The following is a 25856-nucleotide window of genomic DNA, read 5'->3' as shown; positions in this document are numbered from 1 at the left end:
TATAATAATATATAATACATATTATATATATATATATATATATATATATATATATATATATATATATGTTACGTTATTATACATATATTATATTATTATACATATTATATTTAATGAAAATATTACGTTATTATATATATAGATTATAATATTTAGTAAAAATAATAATAATAAAAATTATATTAATAGATTATAATAAGAATAACATAATATATTATTATATATTAATAGATTATATCTTATATCTTTACATTACGTTAGTATATATATAATATATTAAAATACATCTTTACATAGTAATATAACTGAAATAATTAATAAATCATAAGCTATAACTCTTAAACCTGATTTTCCCTCCAAAATGGGTTGGGATTTCAAATTGCCCAAAAAAATTCGTTGAGCCATATCGGATATCCCATTAGGCTTGGTATTTACCAACCCTTCCCGGTCAACCCAAGAGACGTGTTTGAAGAGGGTATTAGTGATACTCAGACTTCGGGTAGCCGTCTGACAATGTTATTTTGATCGAAATTGAATGAAACAAAAAGGATTCTTTAATATCGCTTTGGAGATTCCATCAATATAATTTTTGTCAAATTCTAAGTTCGATAAGAATTTATTAGTTAATTATCAATGAAGATTATTGTAAAGTGCTGATTGACATACTGATTGAAAAATAGCTATAACTTTCAAAAGGTATAACATTTTTTAAATCTAAAAGTTGTGTCACATTCTATGCTTCGCCTAGTATAAGAAAATAAAAAAAAATAAAATTTGGTAAAATTTTCTATCAGTTAAGGTGGTTAGACACGAGACTTTTTTTTTTTTTTTTTTCGAAATTTTTTTGGTAAAAAATTTATATTTAATTATTTATTTGGAATAAAAATACCGAAAAATATGCGTCACATCCGGGCATGAGTCTACTTTTCATATCTATAATTATATTAAAAAAATATTATCATTTGATTTTGATTAAGGTGGTCAGACATACACCTACTTTTTATTTTTGCCTTAAAATTTTCGTAGTATTGCATTAAAATTCAAAATTTTTACCAATCAATTATTTTTTCCTCCTGATAGGGCCTAGTAGTTTAGAAACTACATTCTATTTCCTACAAATTATTTTCTTACAACTTTTTGATATAAAGTCCATAACCACTTTAAAATTATGTGTCAAGTTGACATAACCTTGATTTGTTTGTTTTTCACTGCCACTTAAGGCCATAGTTTGGTTGACCATGATCCTGCACATACCCATGTGTGATATATATTTCTTTACAATAGATATTCAACAATCATTATAGTTATTACATTCAAGTATGAAGACTAATGTTCACTTATTGAGAAACAACACAATTTCAAGTTCATCTTCATTCAGTGAATTGGTATTTAATCAGACAAGGTTAACTGAGCTCACAACTAAAATTGCATAAATACAGACCAAGTTGGCATTAATTCAATTTTAATTATTGTCATACATAGAGATAATTCAGAAGGTGTTTTCTATTGCCAAGGAAATATTATAGAAAGACACAAATTTTCACACATTGCAAGATTTATTGACCTAGCTATCGAGCTAGAGATTTGGTTTCAAATTTTGGACAAGGTACAAGAAATATGGAACCATAACTATGCTAATATTGTAGCAAGTCATCAGTTTTTTTTGAGAAGTTCTAACTAACTCCAAGTGCCCTAGTTGCCATCAGTGACAAAAGAAAGAGGGATATTACAGTGGTAAGAAGGGAGAAGTAACAAGTAAGGTGGAGTCACAGTCAGAGACTTATAAATATCAATCAGAAATATAATTTTTGTCTCAAGGGAGAATATTTTTTTGTAAGGAATGATTTCGTGACAAAGTATTTTTGCCACTATTGTCAAACAAAGAGATTGTTGATCTCTAAGCCTATTTTGTTGATTAGGACCAAACATGTAGTCATTTGCAAGTCATTTACTAGGAAAGATTACAAGGTCATTACTGTGACTGAGTTATCTAGAAAAGACCAAGCAAGTTACACTTAGACTGAGAAAAACAATGATTGTCAAGCATTTAGTAGAGATTGAGCAGATATGAGAGTTGAGGAATATAGTACGAGTCGAGTAACATAACGATGACCAAGCATATTGAGAAGTTACCAAGTGTCGAGCACGTAGACTTATAGAAGTGGAGCAACAACATACATGACTGAGCGTCAAAAGCACTCAAGTACCGAGCAGTGTAGTTTTGATATGTGAGTTTGTAATGGCACAAACTCATATGTGAATCATTTTGGTCGACATTTCTATAATATTTAATATCTATAGAGCCAGATCAGATTCTATTTACGCATAATTGGCAAAAGGTTATGCTCCCTAGGCAAACAAATCAACCAATCATAAAAAAGGACATAAAAAGACAAAAGATGATGGCATTTAAACCATTGATCAAGATCTAGAAGCTTTACATGAAGTCTACTTAAGGAGGATTCTAACCCTAGAATCATAGAGGATGAAAAAATGTGAAAAGGAAACACACATGTGAAGGAGTCGAAGAGTCAAATCAATCAGAGCAGTAAAGGATTGAATAGATATATAAGATTAGGTGAATCAAATCAAAGACAAAGGAAAGAGGAGACTGAAGATCAACTTACAGAGCACATCGAGGGTCAAGTATTGAATAAGTTATTTTGTAATTGAGACAAGGCAAATCTCTTAACAGAGTGGTCCTAACAAGCCTATGTAAATCTCCTAACAAAGTCCTTACTTTATTGTAAGTGTCAAGCTCTCTAACAAGGCAAGACCTAATAGTCTTTTTAGTCTTTAACAGGACCAACCTTTCACTAGGTAGATCATATCTTACGGTCAAACATTGTAACCTTGACATGTTAACTTTATTGTTGCAATAGTGACGATTTGTGGGTTTCATCCCTACCCCAGATTTACTTTCATCTTGAAGTGTTTCAGGGTAACCAAATCATTATGTTATGTGTTGAATTGTTATGGATGTGATGAACTTATTTTATATTTCAACATTATAGTTTTAATGATGAATTAGGTATGATTTAATGAGATTAACTTTTGAAGTCAAAATTTTAAGATCCTGATTCATCCCCCCCCCTCTCAGTATCTTGTTTCCTATTTATATATTCCAACAAAGTCATGCCTAAATATTCAATCAATCGCACCATATACTATACTACCATTCTTTTATAGTTATTGCGACCCATGAAAAGTATTTAATTCATCCCTTAAACCTAATCCATGCATCCCACATCCATAAGGAAATTTTGAAAACAAATCCATCCATTCATGACTGATAAATTCATGCAACTATGAGAGAAAGATATATGTGATAAAACATGGTCAATTTTTTGATTAATTATTCTCTATAAGCAACTTTCTGTTCATCAAACATGTGATTTCATGAAAATATATTATTGTTTATTATCTCTAACCACCTAGTACAAAATCTCAAAGTTTCAAAATCCTTCTCCAATCAACCATGAATTCCCTTTATAAAAACACCGAGCAAAATAAAATTTTAGAATGATGACACTTGACAAAATGTGGTTATATTACAAAGAATATACTCGAGGGACATATTGATCAATTATTCTCTCATACTTAAAAAGGATTTGATTCACTTGATCCACATATCAATTTGCAAAGAAAAAAATAGTTGATGAGATAGTTGTAGTGACATCCATAACTAATATACTCAAAAACAGAAAAGGTATCTTCTTATAGAGTTTCTACTTTTCTTATAGCAAAAAATCATTGCACTTTTTTGACACGGGCATTATAAGGTCGGATTGCCACAATTGCACTCTATTTTTTAAGATAAATAGTCATGTACTCAAACTCATATAACCCATCCAATTACTTATGCAAATTCTTTACTAGCCTATCAACATCATTAGTAGTCTTGTCCATTGAGTGAAACAAAGGGTGTTTCCCAAGATTCATTATTCACACATTTTCTATTTTATTAGCACCCATGTCTTTAACAAGGGGCGCATGCGCCAAAGTTCCTACCTTCATGTTTTTATGGTTGACTGAAGTAGCTTTTGCAATGATCTCTATCTTGTTTCTAATTATTATGGTATAGCTTTTGGTCAATTTTACAAAAGAATCTAATATAAAATGTTGAAATGTCTTTTAAAATGGAAATGTTCATAACATTTTTCTGTATATATACAACTAAGCTAGTGTTGATATCAAGGATGCCTATGGCCCTTGGGATATAATGTTATATGAAGAGAGAGCTAAAGAGAAAATGATATGTTATTATAAGGACTAGTAAAGATAGAATAATAGAAAGAGTTGAACAAAATTTGAAAAATATTAATAATTTTATTATTTTAAGAAATATATAAATTACAATAAAAATTATATTATATGAATAAGTTAAAATATTTAAACAGCCACCCAAAACCTGTCCGACACTCAAAACAAGTAATTTTAATTAGGTGGTTTGCAGTTTTCAATAAATGTTGTATCGAGCAAAATCAACTATTTGATCCGATAAGGCGAGAGATCTATCTTTAAATGCGTCCGTCGTCTCCCATCTTTTTGCTTCAAATAACGATCGTCATCAACATTTTTATTCGAAGACAATGCGCTCAGTGGCATTGGACACTCCCATCCATCGATTTTTGCAGCAGATGAAGACAATGTAGTTCATAAAATGGGTGTTTTGGAACAGCATCTACTCATCCAACAAAGCATAATATAATGTGATGTTTGCAGATGCACAAAAAGTATTTCCTGAAAAGAACTCAAAAGGAAATAAAGCAAATACAATTTGTATTATCTTCCCAGCCTATGCGAAAAGGGGAGCCTGAGGATAGTGTATGGACCGACATCATCGGATGCTAGAAAAGACTTTTTCAGTTGCAGCGGCTGGTAGATTTGTATGCAAAATGTGTTAGCTTTCACAAGGTACATTAAATGTTTGACAAAATGCCCTCTTGGAACGCTCTGATTGCTGGCTTAGAATGCATTCTTACTTTCATGGAGTACCAAAATAATTTTTAAGAGCCTCAAATATTTAAATATTTAGCGCGACACTGACAAATGAAATTTGAACAGCTTACTCTGGGAGACACTGAGATTAATGTAGTCCTCCTTTCTTATGACTTTTTGAAAGATAATAATCTCTTCCCATTACTTGTTGTCCCTGTATACAGCAAAGATGATGCATTAAAAAGTACCCAGGAAGAACCATTGAATTTGTAGTGTTGATATCCTTCTCAACGTTGTCCTCAATAGAAGGGCCCTGTCCAAGCTAAACAGTGGATGCCCAAGCTCATCAAATTCAAAGCACTCTAGTGCCAGACAGCCACAAACCATCTCTTGGGAATGAAGACGAACTACAACTTCACATATTTCTGTAGCCCTCTTTGACAAATTGTTCAACACTTCATCAATGGTGGGTTTCAAACTAGATGTTGGAGACTTTAATTCCGACAGGACAGAACGAATAAAAATAGTTTTTACTCTTTGTAACTTCTCACAAACCAAATACACAATCCCCTTACAGGTCATCCAAAACCCAAATACTCTACAAACTTTCCTATTCAGCAAAGAATGTGTCGTCAAAATATTCAGCTCTAACCTTATATGTTGCCCCAACCTGTGCAGGAATCTTGTAATCCTTTCAGAGTATGAATTTCCTTCGATGATTTCTGGGGAAGGTAATGGGCAAGAGGCGGTCACATGAGCACATATTGGCGTCAGTCCAACCAACTATTTGTTAAAATTAGTTCCAACCATCAGAAGACCAAACAAGCATAAGCCCATTATCTTCTTCGACTGCAGTTTCTAATTGAATCGCATCTTCTGGAATGATCCAATTAGCCCAGTCTGTACAAGGGCTATGTGGGTTTAAGCTACAATTGAATTTGGGTGGCTTGAGTTCCATATTTTTTAGCTTATTAGAAAGGTGGGGTTTTGGCTTAAACCCACCCTTCTTGTTTTGGTTGAAGAGCATGAATGAGACGGAGGAGTTCAATGTTTTTTGGAAGCCCAGACGGGCCTTGCAGAGGCAATTTAACCCATTGAGTGCATACAGGATATTTGATCGAGCAGGACGGGGAAGAGGAGGAAGAATGGCGAGGCAACTCATTTAAGCAGGACTGGCATTGAGAATGCCCACATGACAATACTCTCGAAATTCTATCGTCTTCTTGTAAACATATTGAACATTCGGGCATCTCCATTGTCAACTCTCGATCTCTTTTCACTGTAAAGGACAACTAATGTTGCAGTTCAGCCCAAATTTCCATTTCAACCATGTCGAATGTCCACCGTGGTGGGAACGGTTGAATGCCCTTCCTTCAGTAGCTCTGGTAGAAACAACGATTTCAAAATCTCGTGGAAGGAGATTACCTGCCTTTTGTTCGAGATAGAAGAAAGAGTAATGGTCAAAGCATAGTAACTCTGAAAAAGAAACAAGGACAACAATATATTTTTCTAAGCACAATAATATATCTGTAAGCCACATTTTCCATTTTATACTGTGAAATCAAATCTTTTCCACAGTAATATCATGTGACCAAATTATTAATCTAAATTAATGTTTAGAAAAAAGAGTCAAATAGTAAGACGAGCTAAAGCAAAAAAATTATATGTAAATATTTCAAATAGTTTTTTTATTGTTTATTTGTATTGAACGAGAAATAGTAAGACATTTTAATAACAATTTGAACAATATTTTTTTCATATTTATTATAATTATTATGTTTAAATAATTTAAATTCTAGCACTAACTTTATCTAATATTAATCTATGTCTAGCCTAAAAACAATAGATTTTTTATAATTTTATTGTGTTTTGTATAGATTTTTGTTTTACAACCTTATTGATTTAGTAAACAAGATTTAAGATTCATAAATATATTAATTTATAATTAAATCATTAATAAAAAAATCAATCTACACTTATATATAGTAAATATTAAAATTAATATGATTTATATGATAAAAAATAATTAGATCACTAAATACTCTCTCTCTCTCTCTCTCTCTCTCTATATATATATATATATATATATATATATATATATATATATATATATATATATATATATAAAGTCTAAGTATAAATATAATATAAATAGATTTAAACTTAAATAAATATACATCAGTATAATTTTAATGATCAAAATTTTTAAAAATCTTTATGTGATGGATGGATGAAGAAAAAGAAATCATGCCTAGTAATCTAGTGTAAAGGTTAAAAACAAAAATATGGAGGTGTCTCTTGCACAATCATTCCAATGTTGTTTGATTTACATTTGTGATAGTTGTGATGATTGTTTACACCTGTTCAAATAGAGTAAAATCAGTTTTAAGGGAGACAAAAAAACCCTTGTGCCAAATATGCATATGCCTACTCTCGAACGTTCACTTGTTTATAAATTTTATTAACATTTTTTGCTATTTGATTGCCAAATCAACCCTCCATGTTCCCTGCAATTGAAGAGGAATGAATCTACTTGGAGAGGCCCTCCAATTGGTTGTCATCTATTGCATCTATATTGTGGGGATGCCAATTGTGGGTGGGAGGAGATGGGGAGGCCCTACAATTCTATGGGGCGTTGTAGACGTGGATATTAGTTGTTCATTGCTGAAAGAGATAATGGTGAAATGAACCTTGATGAACTTGGATGGGAGGGCATAGTTCGATGCAAAGTTGCTAATAGATCTTGTTGCATGCAAAGTCCCATGTAGTGGGAAAGCAAGACAGGAGATCCTAAGATATATATATATATAAGGCAGGTTATCCCCATAACACACAGGGGGGTAAGCCAGTCAATTAAATGTTGGCTTCTTCTGAGTCTCACAAGGAAGACAACAATCAAGGACAACCTTATGTAGGGCATCCATAGGTCTTCGTTTATGTAGGCTTTACCAGAGTAGCACGATGGGCATGCAAAAATTTGCATGAACCCTATGTCTCCCTATTGATTTCATCTTGCTTCTATTTATGGTTCAAGTTACCAACAATAAAAATTATGTTCCAGACAAAGCCCTATCTGTTAATTGTGCCTTTTACTTATAGAAATTGTGAGATGACAATGTGCATCACCAGTTGAGGTCCCTGTTGCTACAAATTAAGGAGTTGAAGCTGAAAGTTGTGGCTATTTCTGAGAAAGAAATGGATAGCAACCAACCATATTTTGTGCACTAGTTTCCCACAAAATTTTCTCATTAATCTTACATTTTTGAATAATCTACACTATGTTCAGTTGTCGAGATGGCTACAAATCTTCATACAGTTATTGATCTTTATATGGCTGCCAATTTTTCTACTCTCATAGGAGAATGAACAAAAAGTTGTTCAATTCAAATCATGTTGCTACGAAAAGAAAGTTTTGGATAATGAAAAGTTCAAGAGAGAGAAATAGAAGTTCTAGAGACATCTGTATATTTTCTTGTTATTTCTTAAACAAAAAAAGAATTAAACCCCTAAGAAAATTAGTTATAGCCAATGAAAAATAGAATTAAAGTTTCAGAAATTTGATTTTGAAAATAAAGTTCTCTAAACTTTAGAATTTACTTTGGTTTTTATCCCACAAATTAATAGACACGTGCTTTGGGAACATTAGTTCCCTGCAGGGACTAATAATTTCTTTGTGAAAAGCCTTGTAAAGAGGCCTCACATATATAGCTATAACATTTATGTTACTAGTTATTTAGATTAGGAGGAAGCTACTACCAAAGGCTTTTGGAATGTTCATGAATTTCATTTGGGGCCGAATGGTTATTACATGATTTTCTTTTTCTTCTAACCCTTTCTTTCTTTTCATTGTTCTTTTCTTGCAAACCACAAAAATGATGAAAGATTTTAAGTTATAGAATAAATATGCTTTCATTTTTGTCCAACACGTGTTTTGAATTGTTAGATTTAGGAAATGTGAACAAACACTGTGTCAATTGTTGGCAACTTCTATATTATATTTTGTTTTTCCTAAAATGTTTTCAAAAAATGCATAACATGTCTACAAAATCTTCACTTGTATGTGACCCTGTACTATCTCCTTTTGTATTTAATTCATTTGCTTATGAATTACTTATGCTCTTTGCCAAAACTGATTGGTAGTCTTTCATATTAATATGGTTAGTATTTTATTGAGATAACTAGATAATATATGTTCCAATCTATTTGTAAAACTTTCAATATCATAGACCAAAAAAATATGGGATTAAAAAATGAAGTTGCTTTGTTCCAATCTATTTTTAAAAACTTACAATATTGAATACACCCAAAAACTATAAGATTAAAAAATAATGTTACTTAATTTTAATATATTTTTAAAATGTTACAATATTATACACCAAAATAAAAGATAGAGTTAAAAAAATGATGTTACTTCATTCCAATCTACTTTAAATAACATAAACCAAAAATTTAAGCTACTTTACTATTTAATTGGAACTACTTTACTATTCATAATCTTAGCTCCTCCAGAGATGAAATTGCTCATTCGTTTTCAAACTCAAATGGAAACTCCATCAATTCTACACGGTTTTTGAACTCCAAAAGGCACAACAAAGGCATGATTTCAAATATTGCAATTGGAAGGACCTTCACATTCATGTACTCAAGCGTAATTTTTCTCAAAGCATGAATATTGAACAACCACCTAGGAAACTAGACTAACAAGAGAATCTTCTCAATCAAATATCTTCAAGGGTTTTAATTTCTTGTATGTCATCTAGAAGACTCTTTGATAGACCTTTGTAGAGATCAAGCCTCTCAAATTATTAATATTTTTGATGAATCCATAAGGGGGTTTTCGCCTTTAGATAGACAAATGGTAGATACCTTAGGTTCTTGAGTGATTAAGCATCAAGCCAACCCACGAAAACTGGGTGAATTCCTCAGTCGTTTCTGAGCTAGAACGGCTTAAATATCACACACTAAGTTTAATTCTCAGATCAAAAGTGTTAAATAGTCAAAGTTGACTTTTTTTCCGAAACTTAATTCTTCCCTTAGTGTGTAATGTTTTAGCTAGACATCATCCTAACTCATAAGAGCCCGTTTGATGAGTGGAATAGGAATACGTATTCCAAAAATTTTGAATTCCTTGTTTGGATGCACCAAAATGAGATTGGAATACGAAGTAAAAATGGAATACGTATTCCATTTTTGGCCCAAAAATGAGGTTTTGCAATCCCACCAAAATAGGTATTATTGGAATATGTATTCCTATTCTATTTTTAAAAATTTTAGAAAACATAAATTTTTGGGTCCGCAAATTTTTATCAAATATTGGCTGAACCAAACAGAGAACAGGAATGCATTCTATTCCGAAATACATATTCCTATTCCTTATATTCTCTCTTAATCTCTCCAAATTGGTTAGAGTCCAAGAAGTCTTTGTGCTCATGAATACATCTTTTCCATTTAAGAAAATGCATCATTATTATGTTTCCTTAAAAGACTTTAACAACTATCAATTTATAAATATAACATTCATAAAAATTAGTAACTGTTAAATTACAATATTTGATTTTAAAAGGAAACAAAAATAATACTTTATTATTAATAATATAGTAATATAGTGATATATTATTAATGTATTTTACTATACTATTAATAAAGACATATGAAAGTGAAAAAATCCCACAAAGATATAAAAAGATGCATAAAGTAATGTGATGCATACTAGAGGATGATAACATCAATAACCTCTAGTGAAATGTCTCTCTATCCTTAGCTAGCTCTTAAACCATTTGAGAGACAAAGAATGAACTTTATTATAGCTTGATTGACCCACAATCCTAAAGACCAAGGTTTAGAATGACATAAAATCCTCAAAATCAAGAGCATTATTTGCATTCCATACACAATGATATAGAAATACATCTCAACTAATATGACAAATGCTAGAAGATGAAGTCATTAGTGACCTCTAGTGAAACACCCCTTCATCATCAACAAGTTCAGAAGTCATTAGAGAAATCAAGACTTTATTATTTTGATTGAACTTTGATTCTGAAGAATGAAATTTAGAAAGATATAAATCCTTCTAATTGAGCATTATAATCCTTCCATACAAAAGGATATAAAAAGATACATAGGTAATATGATCAATGTTAGAGAATGAGAATGTCATTGACCTTATGTAATGCCCCTCCATCTTCAAATCTAGTTATTGAACCATTTAAGAAAACAAGTCTAAATATTAGAAAGAACATACTAATTATAAATAATGTCACCAAATCGGTGGAAGTATAGATGAATGCAATAAGATGAGAACACTAATGACATTGAAAGAAATGTCCTATCCTTTAACTATTTTTTAAAATTGTTTGAGAAATTCAAAGACTAAACTTTAGAAAGAATGCATCCTCATAGATGGATGGATGGAACAACCACCCTTACACATCACACACTAAGGAAAAAGTTGAACTTGAAAATGAATAAGTCAAATTTAACTATTTAACACTTTTACTTTATGAATCAAACTTTAGCATGTGATGTTTAAGTGGTCCAAGATGGAATTATAGATGAATGCTAGAGAAAGAGAATGCCAATGACATTCAATCAAATGTAGACTAAACTTTAGAATCAATATATCCCAATATCTCACCATATGGTGGAAAGTATAGACATCAAAAATAGTTGTACAAGAATTATGACAAACAAGTTAAAACATATAGGGCTAGCTCTTGAGGGTGGGCCATGGGCTGCAAAATGCCACTTAGTTATGGCAATTGCATAGCGATAAGCAAGTAATTATTAAAGAAACCTCCCATGGGAGATATTTTGAGGAAGGTAATGTGTAGACGTGAAGGGTGAGGGGGGATGAAAGAGTCACATTTGCCATGTGGGCTTGTTTAGTTATACCTAAAGCCACTAATGGTGGTCTTCAAATTTCTATTGTTCACTATCTTCCCTACCCACCTACCATGCCCACTCTCATGTCCTTATTTAATTGTATTTTTATATGCACTCTCAGTGGTCCTCACTTTACATAGCTAAGACTAAGGAGGAATCATTCTTTTTCCTTTCTGTACAATCAGAAATACATTATTCATTATCCTCTTTAATGTGGACACAAGTAAATATCTTAGTGGATTAGAATTGACTAATACTAGTGCTTGGAGTGCCCCAACAAACTTCCTTTTTGCCATATCTTTGACATGAATGCTACAATGTATTGGTTGGGACACTTTGGGAAGCTTATAATTATGAATCTTTGCAACAACGTGAGCCATGTCTCCTACTTTGAAGGCTCTAACTTGAATACTTTAAAGTCACCCTTTTTAATTCAATCATTTCTTTCTTATCTTCTTGTTGCCTCAAATCCTGACTTCACCACATACTACTCAATTCTAGAAAACCCTAAATCATTACATAGTCTTTTTAAAAACTATATAGTTACTTTCATGAAATTCATGTATGTCTTACTTAATTGTCAAATTCTACACTTTGTAAGCCTTTCAATGGCAGCCTCATTACCAAATGCCCTCAATATATGGTTTTTAATGAAAGGTTTCTAAGTGGGTGAAAGAAAACTAATGTTAAAAATGGAGGATGGTGTAAGAAAAAGTCTTTATTTAGCTACGATCTCTCACCATAAAACTAACCACCCAAGAGACGTTTGAAGAATAAACTTCTTTAAAAATGAGATTCCAAGGGGAAAAAACAATAGAGATGTTGAAATTTGATCAAACTTCAATTTCTAATGCAAAAAATGCAAAAAAGTGAGCTACCCACTTTAGATTTTTAGAACAACTGACCGATTTAGAAGAGATGCCCTGAACTTCAACTCTCACACATGCATTGAAGTTGAATAGAATACAATGAAATGGATGAAATTTTCCCTTTTTACATATTAAGCTCATATTGGTCAAAATTTTGACTAACACAGGCATGAATTTTTAAAAAAACACATTTTCCCTTTTCATAGTCTGACCAATCTAATAGATGGTCAAAAATTTTGGTCTAAAAATGACCTCAAATGTACTAGTGATACATACATACATAGACACACACACATATATATAAATATACATGTGTGTGTGTGTGTTGTGTGTGTGTGTACATACATACATACATATACAAAGATGTAGGAAAACAAGATGCAAAGATCACAAGGGTATGAAAATGAAATACAAGGATCACAAGGGCACGTCAACAAAATCGTAGATCTTCACAATCCACAACATCTCTTTGTATATATACATACATACATACATACATATGCATATGTAATTTTATCACCTTGGAAAATTGTATTTGATCTTGCTAGTTGGGAACAACTGACTATTCCTACTATGATATGTTTTTGTAAAATTTCTTGTGAACTCTTCCCATTTTTCCTGATCTACATTATTTTTTTTAGGATCTTGAGCTAAGTCACTTAGCATGGGTTGAGTTAGTTTTATTATTTTATTATTTTGATTATGGAATCTATATGTAGTTGGATCAATTTTTTTGTTGTGCCAAGATCTCTCTATATATATGCATACATAGGCACACACATATGTGTGTGTATGTATATATGCACATATATATATACATATACATAGGTATATATGTATATACATATTTACATGCACGCGCGCGTGCACACACACACACACACACACATATACATACATATACATGTACATAAATAATAGTAATATATGTATTGCATCTGCATTTGCTTTATCATTTCTTATAAGAGTGTTTCAAGGTTGGGAACCACTTCAACATCCTTTGCATGGTTTAGAAGCTATGTCAATGTGGCAGAGGCTTCTGCAAGGGAATGAGCCTCGTGATTATGGCATTTACACAAAAGTAGAACTTGCTTCTTCAACTCCTAACACTCAACTCTTCACTGAAGTTATTTTTCAAGTAGTAAGAATAGCTGCTAAAAATTCTTGGGAGCTAATGGACCCTAAACCTATGCTATGTTTTCTAGAGACATGAGAGGAGTTACTACTAGCTTCAGTACTTCATAACATTTTGGATCATATAATGATGCTCAAATTAACAGTATCACTAGATACTTGGGATCCTCGTAGGGTTACATCCTTAGCTTCCATTGTTGGGACAATGTATGGAGCATTTATATCCAACTATTTTTTATAAATTGGGGAATGTGCTTCATTCCTTGCATGCAAGTGATGCATCTACACATGCAATTTTATCACCTTGGAAAACTATATTTGATCCTACTAGCTGGGAACAACTGATTGTTCATTTTATTGTACCTAATATGATGACTATTCTATGGGAATTTTTAATCAACCCAGCTAATCAGAAACTAGACCCATTTAACTGAGTTATGGCTACTTTATTTTCAAAAATATCTGCTATGATATGTTTTTATAAAATTTATGGTGAACTCTGCCCATTTTCCCTGGTTTGTATTTTTTTGCATAGGATGCTGGATCAATTTTTTTGTTGTGATAATATGTAATAATCACCTTAAAAATGATCTCTAAGACATGCATGTTTAGAAGGAAATATAAAGAGATACCTATTTAGAAGGAAAAGAAAAGAACATTTACATAGCCCTTGAAGAAAATCACAGAGCAAGGACACAACAATGGAATCGCAAAGTAAGGGCACAAAGATCACAAGGGCACAACATGACAACACAATCATGGAGAAAGGGCATGACAATGAAATCGTAGAGCAAGCGCATGACAACATGTTGGTATCAAATGTGGACCAAGTGTTTCAAATTTTCAATTTATGGTTTTGAACCTCTTTGAACTAAGTTTCGAAGCAATTCAAAATGACTTGAAATTGTCAATGCAGGTTCAGTGGAATTTTAATTCTTCTCGGTTCAACAATTTCAACATCAAAGACACTCTAATGGCCCTACTTCATGGTCTAGATTCAAAGATCATGGTTGTGATAAGTCAAATAGTTCAGAGGTGTGGTAAGAAATGCAACAATCTAGGTTCATGTGATTTCATTTCAAGGTCAAATCCATTGGTTCTAAAGTTCAATCATAATGAATGCAAATGATGTGATCTAAGGTTGTTGGTATAGGCTCCTTGAATCTTATTGTAGAAGTCAATCTTCCTACCTCCATATTGTAATATGGGCCATGCAGTCATTAAACAGGTTAGATTCAAAAAATATCAATATGAAAATGTCAAATATATGCATGAGATCCATGTAAGAAATGCTGCATGGTAGGGGTCAATGTTGCAGTAGAGCAACATGAAACAAAGGACTATAAGTCTTTTTGTATAAAAATGATGTCTATCATCATATTTTTAATGAAAGTTAATCTATAAAGGATAGGGCACACATATGGGGATTGTGCATATGATATGACTTGGGAAATATATGTCATTTTTGACAGAGTACTCCATATGATTTGGAAGTTAAAGCTTATGATTCATGAACTTAAGAAATGAATTAGAAAGTTGAATGGATAAATGAGAATCCTAACTAATGAATGGGTTTGAAGCTAAATGGATGACATATTCAGTATGTGTTAGCAAGCTCCTATAAAGAACAAAGATTCATTAAAACATTGGAGTCACTGTGGGTGTATGGAGTGATATCATCAAATCAAGAGAATGAAGAGTTAGTTCATGCTGATAACAGATATATATTCTTGCAAAAGCATGGTCAAAATGGGAAGCTGCTTGAGTCAATACAAATAAACAAAACCGAGGGCATGTTCTTGTTTGGGATATAGTTATCTCGACTCATGCTCGGACTAAGATGACATTAATGGGGTTATAAATTATCTTCCCTGACAAATCGAGGTCATCTTCACCACTGGAGACCAAAAGTTGTCATGGTGCCATTTGTTTGTGGTTTTTCACTAAATTTTTTTGAGCCTATTCGGTGCAATCACCAAATCAAATTCTTCAACTTCGACACATGTACTTGGGTTGGATTCTTTAGGACGAGTGTCAGGTTTGTATTTATACATGAATGCATCAACACTGCTGCGACGACAGTCACCGATGCCAGACAGTGAGGGGGTAACTACATGTTGTTGAACATTTTTCTCATTATTGGGTAAACTGTCCATGATATTTTGTGTTTCAAACTTCCATTGACATGTGTTAAGAATTGCAGATGTCATTTCAACAGTCAATCCCATAATTCGGAATGGAAGCTCAAGAGATGGTAGAAATCGAATAGGAAATGCTTGGTCAAATTTCAATCCTAACTTTTGGAGTTCGCATAATCCCATGAATATCACACTGCAATATCTCACTAGTGTTCAAATTGTGGATTCTTATAAATAGTGGTCGAGAGATTTGATAATGGGTGTGGAACCTGAGAGTACAGGGTTGGTTCGATGCATGCAAACGATTTGACAGAAGGTCCGATAGTAAAAGGTATCTCACAAAGCAGATGAAGTAAATCATCAATGGTTTGATGCGATGTCCTTGCTCATCTCATGAATCTAATTTGGAAGCCTAGGTGGAAAGATATATGATAGGACCCGAGCCTCATATCACGACAACTAGACCTATTCTTCAATGGTCTCAAAATAATATATTTCCCTCTTTTCTCCAAACCTTCAAAATATTAGACAAATAAATGCTTGATTAAAATACCATTTTGGAAGTAATATAACATATCAAAAACTCAAATGCCCTTCCTTTGGACCACCTGTACGAAAATGGGTGATCATTGTTTTAGGGTTCATTAGGTCATTTTTCCTAAACAACTATGCTTCAAACATTGAACTAACACCCCAAACTTGGTACAACAACTTTTTTTCCAAACTAATGATTTTGGCACTAGTTTGTTTAGCCAAAACTTCTAAGTTCCCCAAACACAAGAACCTCACCAAATTGTGCCAAAAACTAGGGCCTTTTGTTTCTCTGACCAAAATTCGCTCGAGGACTCAAATGAAAGTTGAGACAGCTTTAGTTGGACATGCCCAACATTCTTCTATCATAAAATCATCTCCTAATTAGGCTAGATCTTTGATTCGAATCTATATATTATCTCCCCTCTTACAATTGAGATATTGCAATAGGGCATGCTTATCTTGGCAATTTGAGGGAGTCAATGTCTAGTACCTACAAACCTACATAAAGATGACTATGTACAAATATATATTTATATAACAAACAATAGAAGGGAGTAATACATCATGTAGATCCCGACTCATAGGAAACTACAACTCCCTCCCTCAACCACATTAGGCATGTTAAACAAAAACGTAAAATAAACACACACAACATACGCATGCAAGTATGGAGTAAGTAATCCATGATCATAAACATAAAGCATCATCATTATTTGTAAATAAATAATGTAAAAGTAATCATGGACACATTACCATCCACATATGATATCTCACACTCTCCAATAGCTCCTAATATAAATCAAATCACTATATAATATCATATATCAATAACCTCCAACATCACTGACATAACCAACACATACATGAAGCTGACCTAAAAGAGTTTGGCAATATGAACTGAAAAGAAAACTATGGGGTAAGCACTACATGCAGTGTGGAATGTGATAACGAGAAATGGTAAAGGTCATGGAAGCATAATGGTTCTAGTAAAAGAAAAGGATATGTCATTCGGTTGAAAATGGAAGACTCTAAAATGCATTTATGTGGTTCAAAGTTGTGAAAACAATAGTGTTCACAAGATCGCAACATGTCACTTTACCCCACAAGTTTCTAAAATGTATAAAAATCATAGATTAGATCACAAAGATCCTTATGTAACTCTAAAGAAGGATATTATGTTTTTGCAATGAGGGGTCCTTGTTAGATACTTCAAAGTTAGAAAGGAAAATGGTTGGGCTAGTATTTCTAGCTACAAAGAAAGTTACGATTTTATTTGGCTACAGAAAAAGAGAAAAGGTTGATGGAAAAAGAGTTTGACATACAATTTAGAAACTTCTACTTAAATAAGATTGTGACTTTCTTTGTAATTAATATTACTAGCTTTCCCATTTGCCTTTCTAGTAGTCAAATCTATGACAAGGAGAGCATCCCCCGTTACAAAAATACTAGATCTTTAGAGTTGCGTAAGGGCTCCAATCATTTTGGGAAAGACTTGATAACACTATGTGGCAATTAAGATTTAATAATTTGCAATGTCTTATCTAGATGGTGAAAGTCAAACAAGTTCACTTGCAATACTTGCAATGGTGCATGTGTGGTATATTATGCAACCTATTCTCATAATTTATATGAGAGAATTGAGGGTGTTGTGATTGGGGAACACATATCATATCTCAAATCTGATCATAGACTATTGTACATAAATTTGTTGTGGGCAAATGATAAGCTATTTGGGACAAAATCTCAATTTCCTCAACGATCACTTTCATAAGGGAAAAAATATTTTGACTAAAAAAACGGTAAACATCTTTCGGGCTACAATGAGACTCTATAAGGGGGGAGGACATGCAAGTGCACAATGTTAATAGCTATGCATTAACAAAAATCTTTAAACGGAGTATAGTTAGATAAGGAATTTAAAATGGGTAGGAATATACGAGAATCAAATTAAATAAACCTTGACATTAAAGTTTACAAGAAGATTCTAAAGATGAAATGAGTAGATTTTATGGTCACAAGGAAAGAGGAACTAATTTTCCTTAGTAAAAATAACCCAAACTATTTCAGAAAGAACTTTAGTCTAAAAGGAAACAAACTAAAAACAATATTATAGCCACTTAATGGTTTGATTATGCTAGAAAGTTGTATGAACAAGAAGGTGAGGTGGACCCACCACCCTTGGTCAACAACATGAACAAAAAATCATCGTGAAAGAGGTGAAGATGGGTATTAAGAAACTAGGACCACATTACGAACATCTTCAATAATATTAGTCGACATAGGTTTCCTAAAGATTGGACATCAGCCTGGAATGCCCTATTTTAAGAGTGATGATGTCAATAATCCCTCCAACTATAGGAATGATCAATCCTTGATTTATAAACTTATTTGGCAACGTAATAGAAAATAGGTTGAAGAAAAACATAAACGTATAAAAAGTCAAACTAGTTTTAGGCCAAAACACTCAACAATTGATCATTGTATCGCTTTAAGGCACATTATCAAAAAGAGTGGGAGAAAAAGGATGAGGTATTTTTGTTGTTTTGTTGACTTTAGAAAGGCTCTCTACACTGTCCCTAAGGACAAGCTTTAGGTCAAAATGGAAGAATTAAGGATCCCTATACAAAACTTCAGTTGACATTTCAAAATCAAAACTTGAGTCCGCATTTTTAATTCAAAACTTTAGCTAGCATTTCAAAATCAGAACTTGAGTCAGCATTTTAAATTCAAAAATTTAGCTAACATTTCAAAATCAAAACTTTAATTGACATTTTAAAATGTTTCATGAGCAATATTGGGGTCAAACAAGGTTGCCCACTATTACCTACTATGTTTGTTTGGCTTATAAAATGTTTCATGAGCGATATTGGGGTCAAACAAGGTTGCCCACTATCACCTACTATGTTTGTTTGGCTTATAAAATGTTTCATGAGTGATATTGGGGTCAAACAAGGTTGCCCACTATCACCTACTATGTTTGTTTGGCTTATACATTGACAAACTTGAAGAGTGGTTAAACATGCAAAATACTCAGGGTATCAAGTTGAGAGAATATTTAATAAGGTTGCTGCTTTATGCGGACAACTACTCTCTTTTTCCCTTGAGCACTTTTGCAAAATATTGTTACTATAGGTCAATATCAAAAAGACTAAAGTCTTGATTTTCTCTAATTGTAAAAAGCAGTATCAACATAAGTTTTATTTTGAAAAAATACCCTTATATCGTAGGATTGACTTCAAAAAAAAACTAAGATGAAATGGTTGCAGAAAGAAAAGAACGTTAGAAAGATGGAAGACATTTTATGCTCTCCAAAACAAGTGTTGAGAGGCAAGCGTTTAGGATTGTTCTACTGATTGTTTTTATGGGTGTGAGTCATTGACCATCAACACTTAAGCCTCACAATGGAAGCAAATCAAGGGAATCCAAAAGCATATGATCACAAACAAGTTTAGAATCAAAAGCACTATCCCATTTGATATAATGCTAAGTGAAATGGGAGCTACCCCTATCAAAGCACTTGCTATGGTGCATCTAAAAAGTTTTCTAAAAAGAATCCAAAAAAGTACATGGATGCAACACAACATAAAGTTGATGAGTAAATAGAATATTCATTTCAATGTGTCCCACAAACAATAAATATCTTTTTTATGGATAAACTTTACAAGAAAATTGGGGGAATTGGTTTGGAAGTATATACATTATATCAATGAATTCAATCTCAAATGTGACTAACTTCAAAATGTACGGAAGAATGCAAAAGAGGCTTGGGAAGAGAGAGTTTGCCTGTGTTGAACAACACTTTATTTTAAAATGTGTTGCATACAAGGACAAGAGGACCAAGTTACTCGATATAGTGCATTGAAAAGTTAAAAGTGCTCATCATAAACTTGCACATTTAACCTCAAACTTTATAAAATTTCTTTCTTAATTCATCCCTTGCCATTGTAATGACACCTCATGGAAACATGGAAACATAATAAGATGACCAAGTTAATGGCTATAGTGCATTAAAAAGTTGGAAGTGCTCATCATAAACTTGCACAAGGAGTTACTGAAATTGGCTATGTTCCTCATAAACTTCATAAATTTTCTTCCTAATTTATCCCTTACCATTGTAACTTGCCATTGTAAAAACTTGTGAAAACATGAAAACATAATGAGAACCAGCTTGTGCCTTCCCATTAAGCCCACAAAAAAGTTATAACCTCATCTTTCTTTTTGAGATGTTTGTTTGTTACATTCTACTTGTTTAAGGATATTTGTAATTATCTAGTCGGTTTGCTGATCGAATTGCATTGTAAATCATATGTGAAACCCTGTACAAAACCAGTTATTATACATTACATAACAGAACAAGAAGAAAGAAAACTTTATTCCGAATACACGTGTGAATAGTAATTGCAATCAAAGAATTCGAGGTTGGGAAGCAACCTTTTAATGGAATAATGACGGATTAGATTACTGCTCCCAATTACAAATCATTACTTTGCCCCCACGGTTAAAGAATCAACAATGTAATATGCAGTCGCAGACGATGCAATGGTGCATCTTGAATTGAACCCACTTCGTCATCTGCTAAGGGATGAATTCATCGTAGTGGCTCATCTGAAGGATGCTTGGATCTCTTCCAGAGTTCGTCCTTTGGTTTTCGGAACACACAATACCGCAAAGGCCAGTGTGAAGGTGCACACAACAGAATATAGCATGAATGTCCCTGCAACAATAAGACGGTAAAAATGGAACTTCAGAAAACTGTTCATAATGAGCAATTATTTACTCATTTTTTGACAATATGTTTTCTAGCCTACTCTAGACTAAATATGGTTCACAAGATCTATCAAATGGATATAGGTATCTCATCCACATTCTTGCTACAATCTGTTTTCATATCTACAAACGGGGCATACATTCCCTACCCCTGCTGGATTTGAACATGCTACCTCTCTTTCAAGGATATGTTTTTACTTGTTTAAAGATTGAAACTTTTCCCACACAAATAGGCCAGACAAGGCTAATAGACATTTTAGAACTCGCCTAGTTCCAATCTTCCAACATTCAGTATCAGGGGACATGGCATGCCCTGAAGGCTTAATGGACCAATATAGGAATCTAGGAGAGACCACAAATATTGTCGTCTGGTCTAATTGCTTTACTAAAAGTGTATACCATATAGAGAAGTGGTGCACATTCCATCATGTTTGTTATAGCGGAACTCTTCCATTTGGCAATGATTTAGTGGGCGATTTTGGTATGCTTAAGTGATGCACAGCTTAAGGCTAAAAACTCACCAGCATAGCTCCATTGCATTAGTAAATTGATAGTCATTGTCACCACCCATGATGTCATCCAGTGTGCCAGGGTTGCTACACTGCCAGCAAGACCCTTGACATTGAGTGGAAGTATCTACAGTAGCACAGGAAGAGTTAGATAATAGAGAAACAAATTATTAGTAGCATCACTTGAAGTGATTAAAGGACCAGGAGATTCTTCCCAGTGTTTCTGTAAAGGGTGCCATAATGTGACCTAGTCAATGTTACAAGTGTGTTACCTCAGACATAATAATCCATGGGATGGCACCCATACCAAGTGAGAAGGAAACGATGAAAATCTGTAATCAAATCAGCAAACAACAAATGATATATATCAATATGACAAGAGAACGGTGTGACAGAGAATGTCTAGTTAATGCATAGAAGTTTTGGTATGTGTTAAAAATCCTAAGAGCTATGTTACTCGAGCGTTCTATTATTTCCGATTTCTATATTCATATTTGAGTTTTCATTCCCAACTTACCAGCAAACTTGTTAAAGCTAATACACTGAAGAACGTTTCATATTGAGAAGCTCCTTCCATATGGCTCTGCAATAAGAGCAAACTAGAAATTAGCTTTGGATAGCCAAGAAATTCCATACCATCAGGCACCAGATAACACCACCAAATAAGTGTTCAATAGAAAGTGGAGGCGTGTTTTTTATAGAGCTTCAAATCAACCATTAGGCTTTTTAGAGGCGCTGCATTCAAGTAAGATGAGAGACCAAGAAGGAAACGACATATGGCTTTTAGTGACACTACCTTCAAGTAAAATGAGAGGCCAACAAGAAAATGACATATGGCCATCCCTCCTGATGAGACCTATTGACAAAACAATAAAACATGTTAGTTCTCTCCACCATTGAAACTATGCTCCCAAATGACACAATACAAAATTGTGATAACTGCAAGGTTTTTCTCACCATAAGGAGAAGACGTCGACCAACTTTGTCCATTAGGCATACAGTAAGCCCAGTTGTGAGCACCTGTAACATTATCCTTTATTCATAAGCAACATGAGACTAAATCATGACAGACAAATTCATGCAGGACTTCAAGAAAATAATTAAACCTGAATGGCACCAAGTCCAAGTGATGCAACACTAGCAGATGAAATCCCTGCAAATTTGTGGATAGCACAAATCGTAGCTCAGTGCTTTGTTTAAGAAACAAGATTAACATAGACACTATGAACTAAAAATCACTTCTAGCAACCTTTTATCTCGTTGACTTTAAATTTCTAAGATAATTCTCTGCTGCCAAAGGCTATTGCAAAGCATGCTACAAATTCCATAGTTTGTAATATGATAAATTGAACATGAATAAAGACATGATATAGAACCTCAACTTTAGATACCTATAGGCTAGAACTCACCAGCAGATTTGAAAATGGAAATGTTGTAAAACATAATACCATTAACTCCACTTAATTGCTGCAAAAGTTGCAGCCCAATACCAATCTGCAGTCTCCCATTTCAAGACAATATCAGCATACAAAATTGTGATTTGTGTCCATTTTGGAAGAATGAAGTAGTTGTTGACTGATAAACCTACTTGTGTAAATTGGCCAAATGGGGAAATCTTAAGATGTAACTCACAGTGAGAGGAAGGGCATATCTCCGTTCAAAGATCTCACAGAATTTGATTCTACTTTGCTGACTATTCATCTCCATGACGCTCTAGACTCAGAATATTTCCATTAGTTAGACAAGCTTCTACCATTATAGAGGTGATGTTAACTAATAGACAATTAAATCCCATTCACGATAGGAAAAGCTTAAAAAAAAAGCAAAATCTATACAAAAGCAGATGACTCCTCAAACTGGTAGAATATTGAAAACACAGTAAGAAGTTTGATGATGCAATTAATGGAACAGGCAAAAAATGCAGTTCATCTTGGAGAAATCGTAGCACCTTGATTTCAATTGCTTCAAGGGAGACATCAATGTTAGATCCTCGGAGTGCTTGTAGTGAAGCTTCAAAACTATCATTACCAACTTTTGCCTGCACTCAAGTAATCATAAATTTGCCAAATAAGTTTCTTTGTATAGTATATGTCATTTTAAAATTGTTAGCGATAATTGAATAATATCATTTCAAAATGTATCTGTATGTGAAATATGCTCACCAGCCATCTTGGGGATTCTGGTATGAAGAAGAGGCCGAATACCAAAAGGGCACAAGGGATCATACCTGTCCAGCTAAAGTTGTCAACCTATCATTTCTTTCATAAAAGTTAAAAATCTAATTAATTTTTTTAAATTCACCCAGCAAAAGCATAATAAAAGGTACCTGCAACTGCAAGAGGACGCCATGAAAGGAACAGTCCAAATAGATATGCCAACATAATACCAATTGTCACAGAAAGCTGTTGAAAAATCAATTAAGTATAAGATTCAAAACTGTATCAAATTACACTTTATATTAGGACTATTATCATGATTAATATACAAAAGAATTTTGAGTTTACAAAACAAACCTGATTTACTGCCCCAAGACCTCCTCGCAAATGCTTTGGTGCAATCTCAGATATGTATACTGGTACCTAAAAGAACCATGATATGGTTAGATTCATAGCTATCCACGTGCCTGTATGCTCTTTAATTTATTAAGTGTAATAATTTATGGCTTAAAAATGACAACAATAGGCTTGTTCTAGATTGTGAAAAAAAATTGACTTACAGTGAATGAGATGACTCCCACTCCAAAGCCTGTGAGCACTCTTCCCAAGTACAAAAATGAAGAATCCTGTAACCATAGGGTGATGACATCAAAAAGAGGAATTTCCTTATGCTCCAAAGGAAAATCACTATCAAACTTCTTATTCGTTTAGCTATCATTTTATCAAAGGAAAATTAGCTTGCCTTGGCAAAAGAAATAGCGAGCCACCCAAGAATGTTGGGAATGGAAGCTACTAGTAATGCCTACACGCAAACAAAGAAGAGGTTATGCAAATCTAAATGTGTGTTAATTGCACTCATCTTTAAATACTGGGTAAAAAAAAGAATTTATATGACCATCGTTGCTACTAGCAGTACAAGACAAAATCTTGCAGTGTATCCCTTTAGCGGTAGCATATTAGGTCTAACATATAAATTTATTTTAGTAAAGAAAGAAAAACATTGAAGGCACTTACCCCTTTCCGTCCAATATAATCAGCAACTTGTCCACTAATTATTGCACCCACCATGGCTCCAACATTAGTTAAAGATCCAAATAAGGAGAACTGACAGAAACAACAAGACTCTATATTAGGATCTACCACATAAACTATATTCTATCCTATTGCAAAAATGCATTCATCAAATAACAGTACCTGGGAAACAGTTAACCCAAGATCATTGATGATCCCACTTTGTGTGGGCGAAGAGTATCCAATCTGCAAGAACGTTGCTGTCAGAAACTTCCTTTTTTTATTCAGGTCGACTCTTGTAATGGATGCATGGATTAAAAATCAATCTATTCAAATAAGAAACTATAACTTACACAGAAACCAAACTGTACAGGCCCCAGGGCAACTATTAATGTACATAATATTGCAGTTATAGCACTTCCACAGAAGATTTCAACATTATCTGCCTTTCTAGCACCTTTACCGCCATGATGGCCAGATTTGGATATGGTTAGACATGTGCTTCCTTCCTCTAAGAGAGCCTTTTTAATATCTCCATTGCCACCCATGCTTCCCTTTTCCAAATCATCCATGTACCCCATTGTTTTTATAGGGTAAAATCCGTAGTGACCAAATTTTTTGCAAACTTACAGGCCTGCACAGCCAAAATCCTGTTGGCAAAATATTCAACGCTCCCCTCAAGACCCGTGACAAGGGCTTAACTACCTCTTGTGTACCATAAGTTGAGTAGTTCTATTGGGCACTGACAGATCGGTCTTTTGGTGCAATGGCAACTCCACTCTAACAAGTGGTCCAAGTTCGAATCCTCAAAATGTCGGGTAATGCTCAAGTAACGTTGAGGGGATATTGTTGGAAAAATGTTCAACACTCCCCTCTATAAGTTTAGTGGTTGTATCAGACACTCACAGATCA

The 25856-nt window shown here is 33.4% G+C and overlaps 1 protein-coding gene across 1 annotated transcript; it reads right to left on the bottom strand.

Moving 5' to 3' along the window:
• Positions 1-21102: 21102 nt before the first annotated feature.
• On the bottom strand, positions 21103-25525 carry LOC149572449 (sugar transporter ERD6-like 4). The gene is made up of 18 exons (XM_089811367.1): positions 25298-25525; positions 25128-25190; positions 24948-25037; positions 24676-24735; positions 24494-24559; positions 24291-24356; positions 24104-24179; positions 23940-24004; positions 23726-23815; positions 23410-23490; positions 23187-23271; positions 22884-22930; positions 22735-22797; positions 22574-22633; positions 22295-22360; positions 22050-22109; positions 21790-21904; positions 21103-21215 (listed from the first exon to the last, which is right to left on the bottom strand). The coding sequence occupies exons 1-18, from the start codon at positions 25523-25525 to the stop codon at positions 21103-21105; spliced, it is 1494 nt and encodes a 497-aa protein (XP_089667493.1).
• Positions 25526-25856: the final 331 nt, after the last annotated feature.

This window comes from Cupressus sempervirens, chromosome 2 (genome assembly GCF_028749045.1).
Source record: "Cupressus sempervirens isolate cs-2001-9-10 chromosome 2, ASM2874904v1, whole genome shotgun sequence".
Taxonomy (NCBI): domain Eukaryota; kingdom Viridiplantae; phylum Streptophyta; class Pinopsida; order Cupressales; family Cupressaceae; genus Cupressus; species Cupressus sempervirens.
This window is presented reverse-complemented; position numbering and strand designations above follow the sequence as displayed.

Bases quoted from the DNA above. Each gene is read 5' to 3' on its own strand.
- LOC149572449 (XM_089811367.1), bottom strand. From the start codon at position 25,525: ATGGGGTACATGGATGATTTGGAAAAGGGAAGCATGGGTGGCAATGGA. The intron at 23,272-23,409 runs GTGAGTTACATC...GGGAGACTGCAG, and splicing joins GATATGCCCTTCCTCTCACT to ATTGGTATTGGGCTGCAACT. The intron at 22,634-22,734 runs GTGAGAAAAACC...TTTTGTCAATAG, and splicing joins GTCGACGTCTTCTCCTTATG to GTCTCATCAGGAGGGATGGC.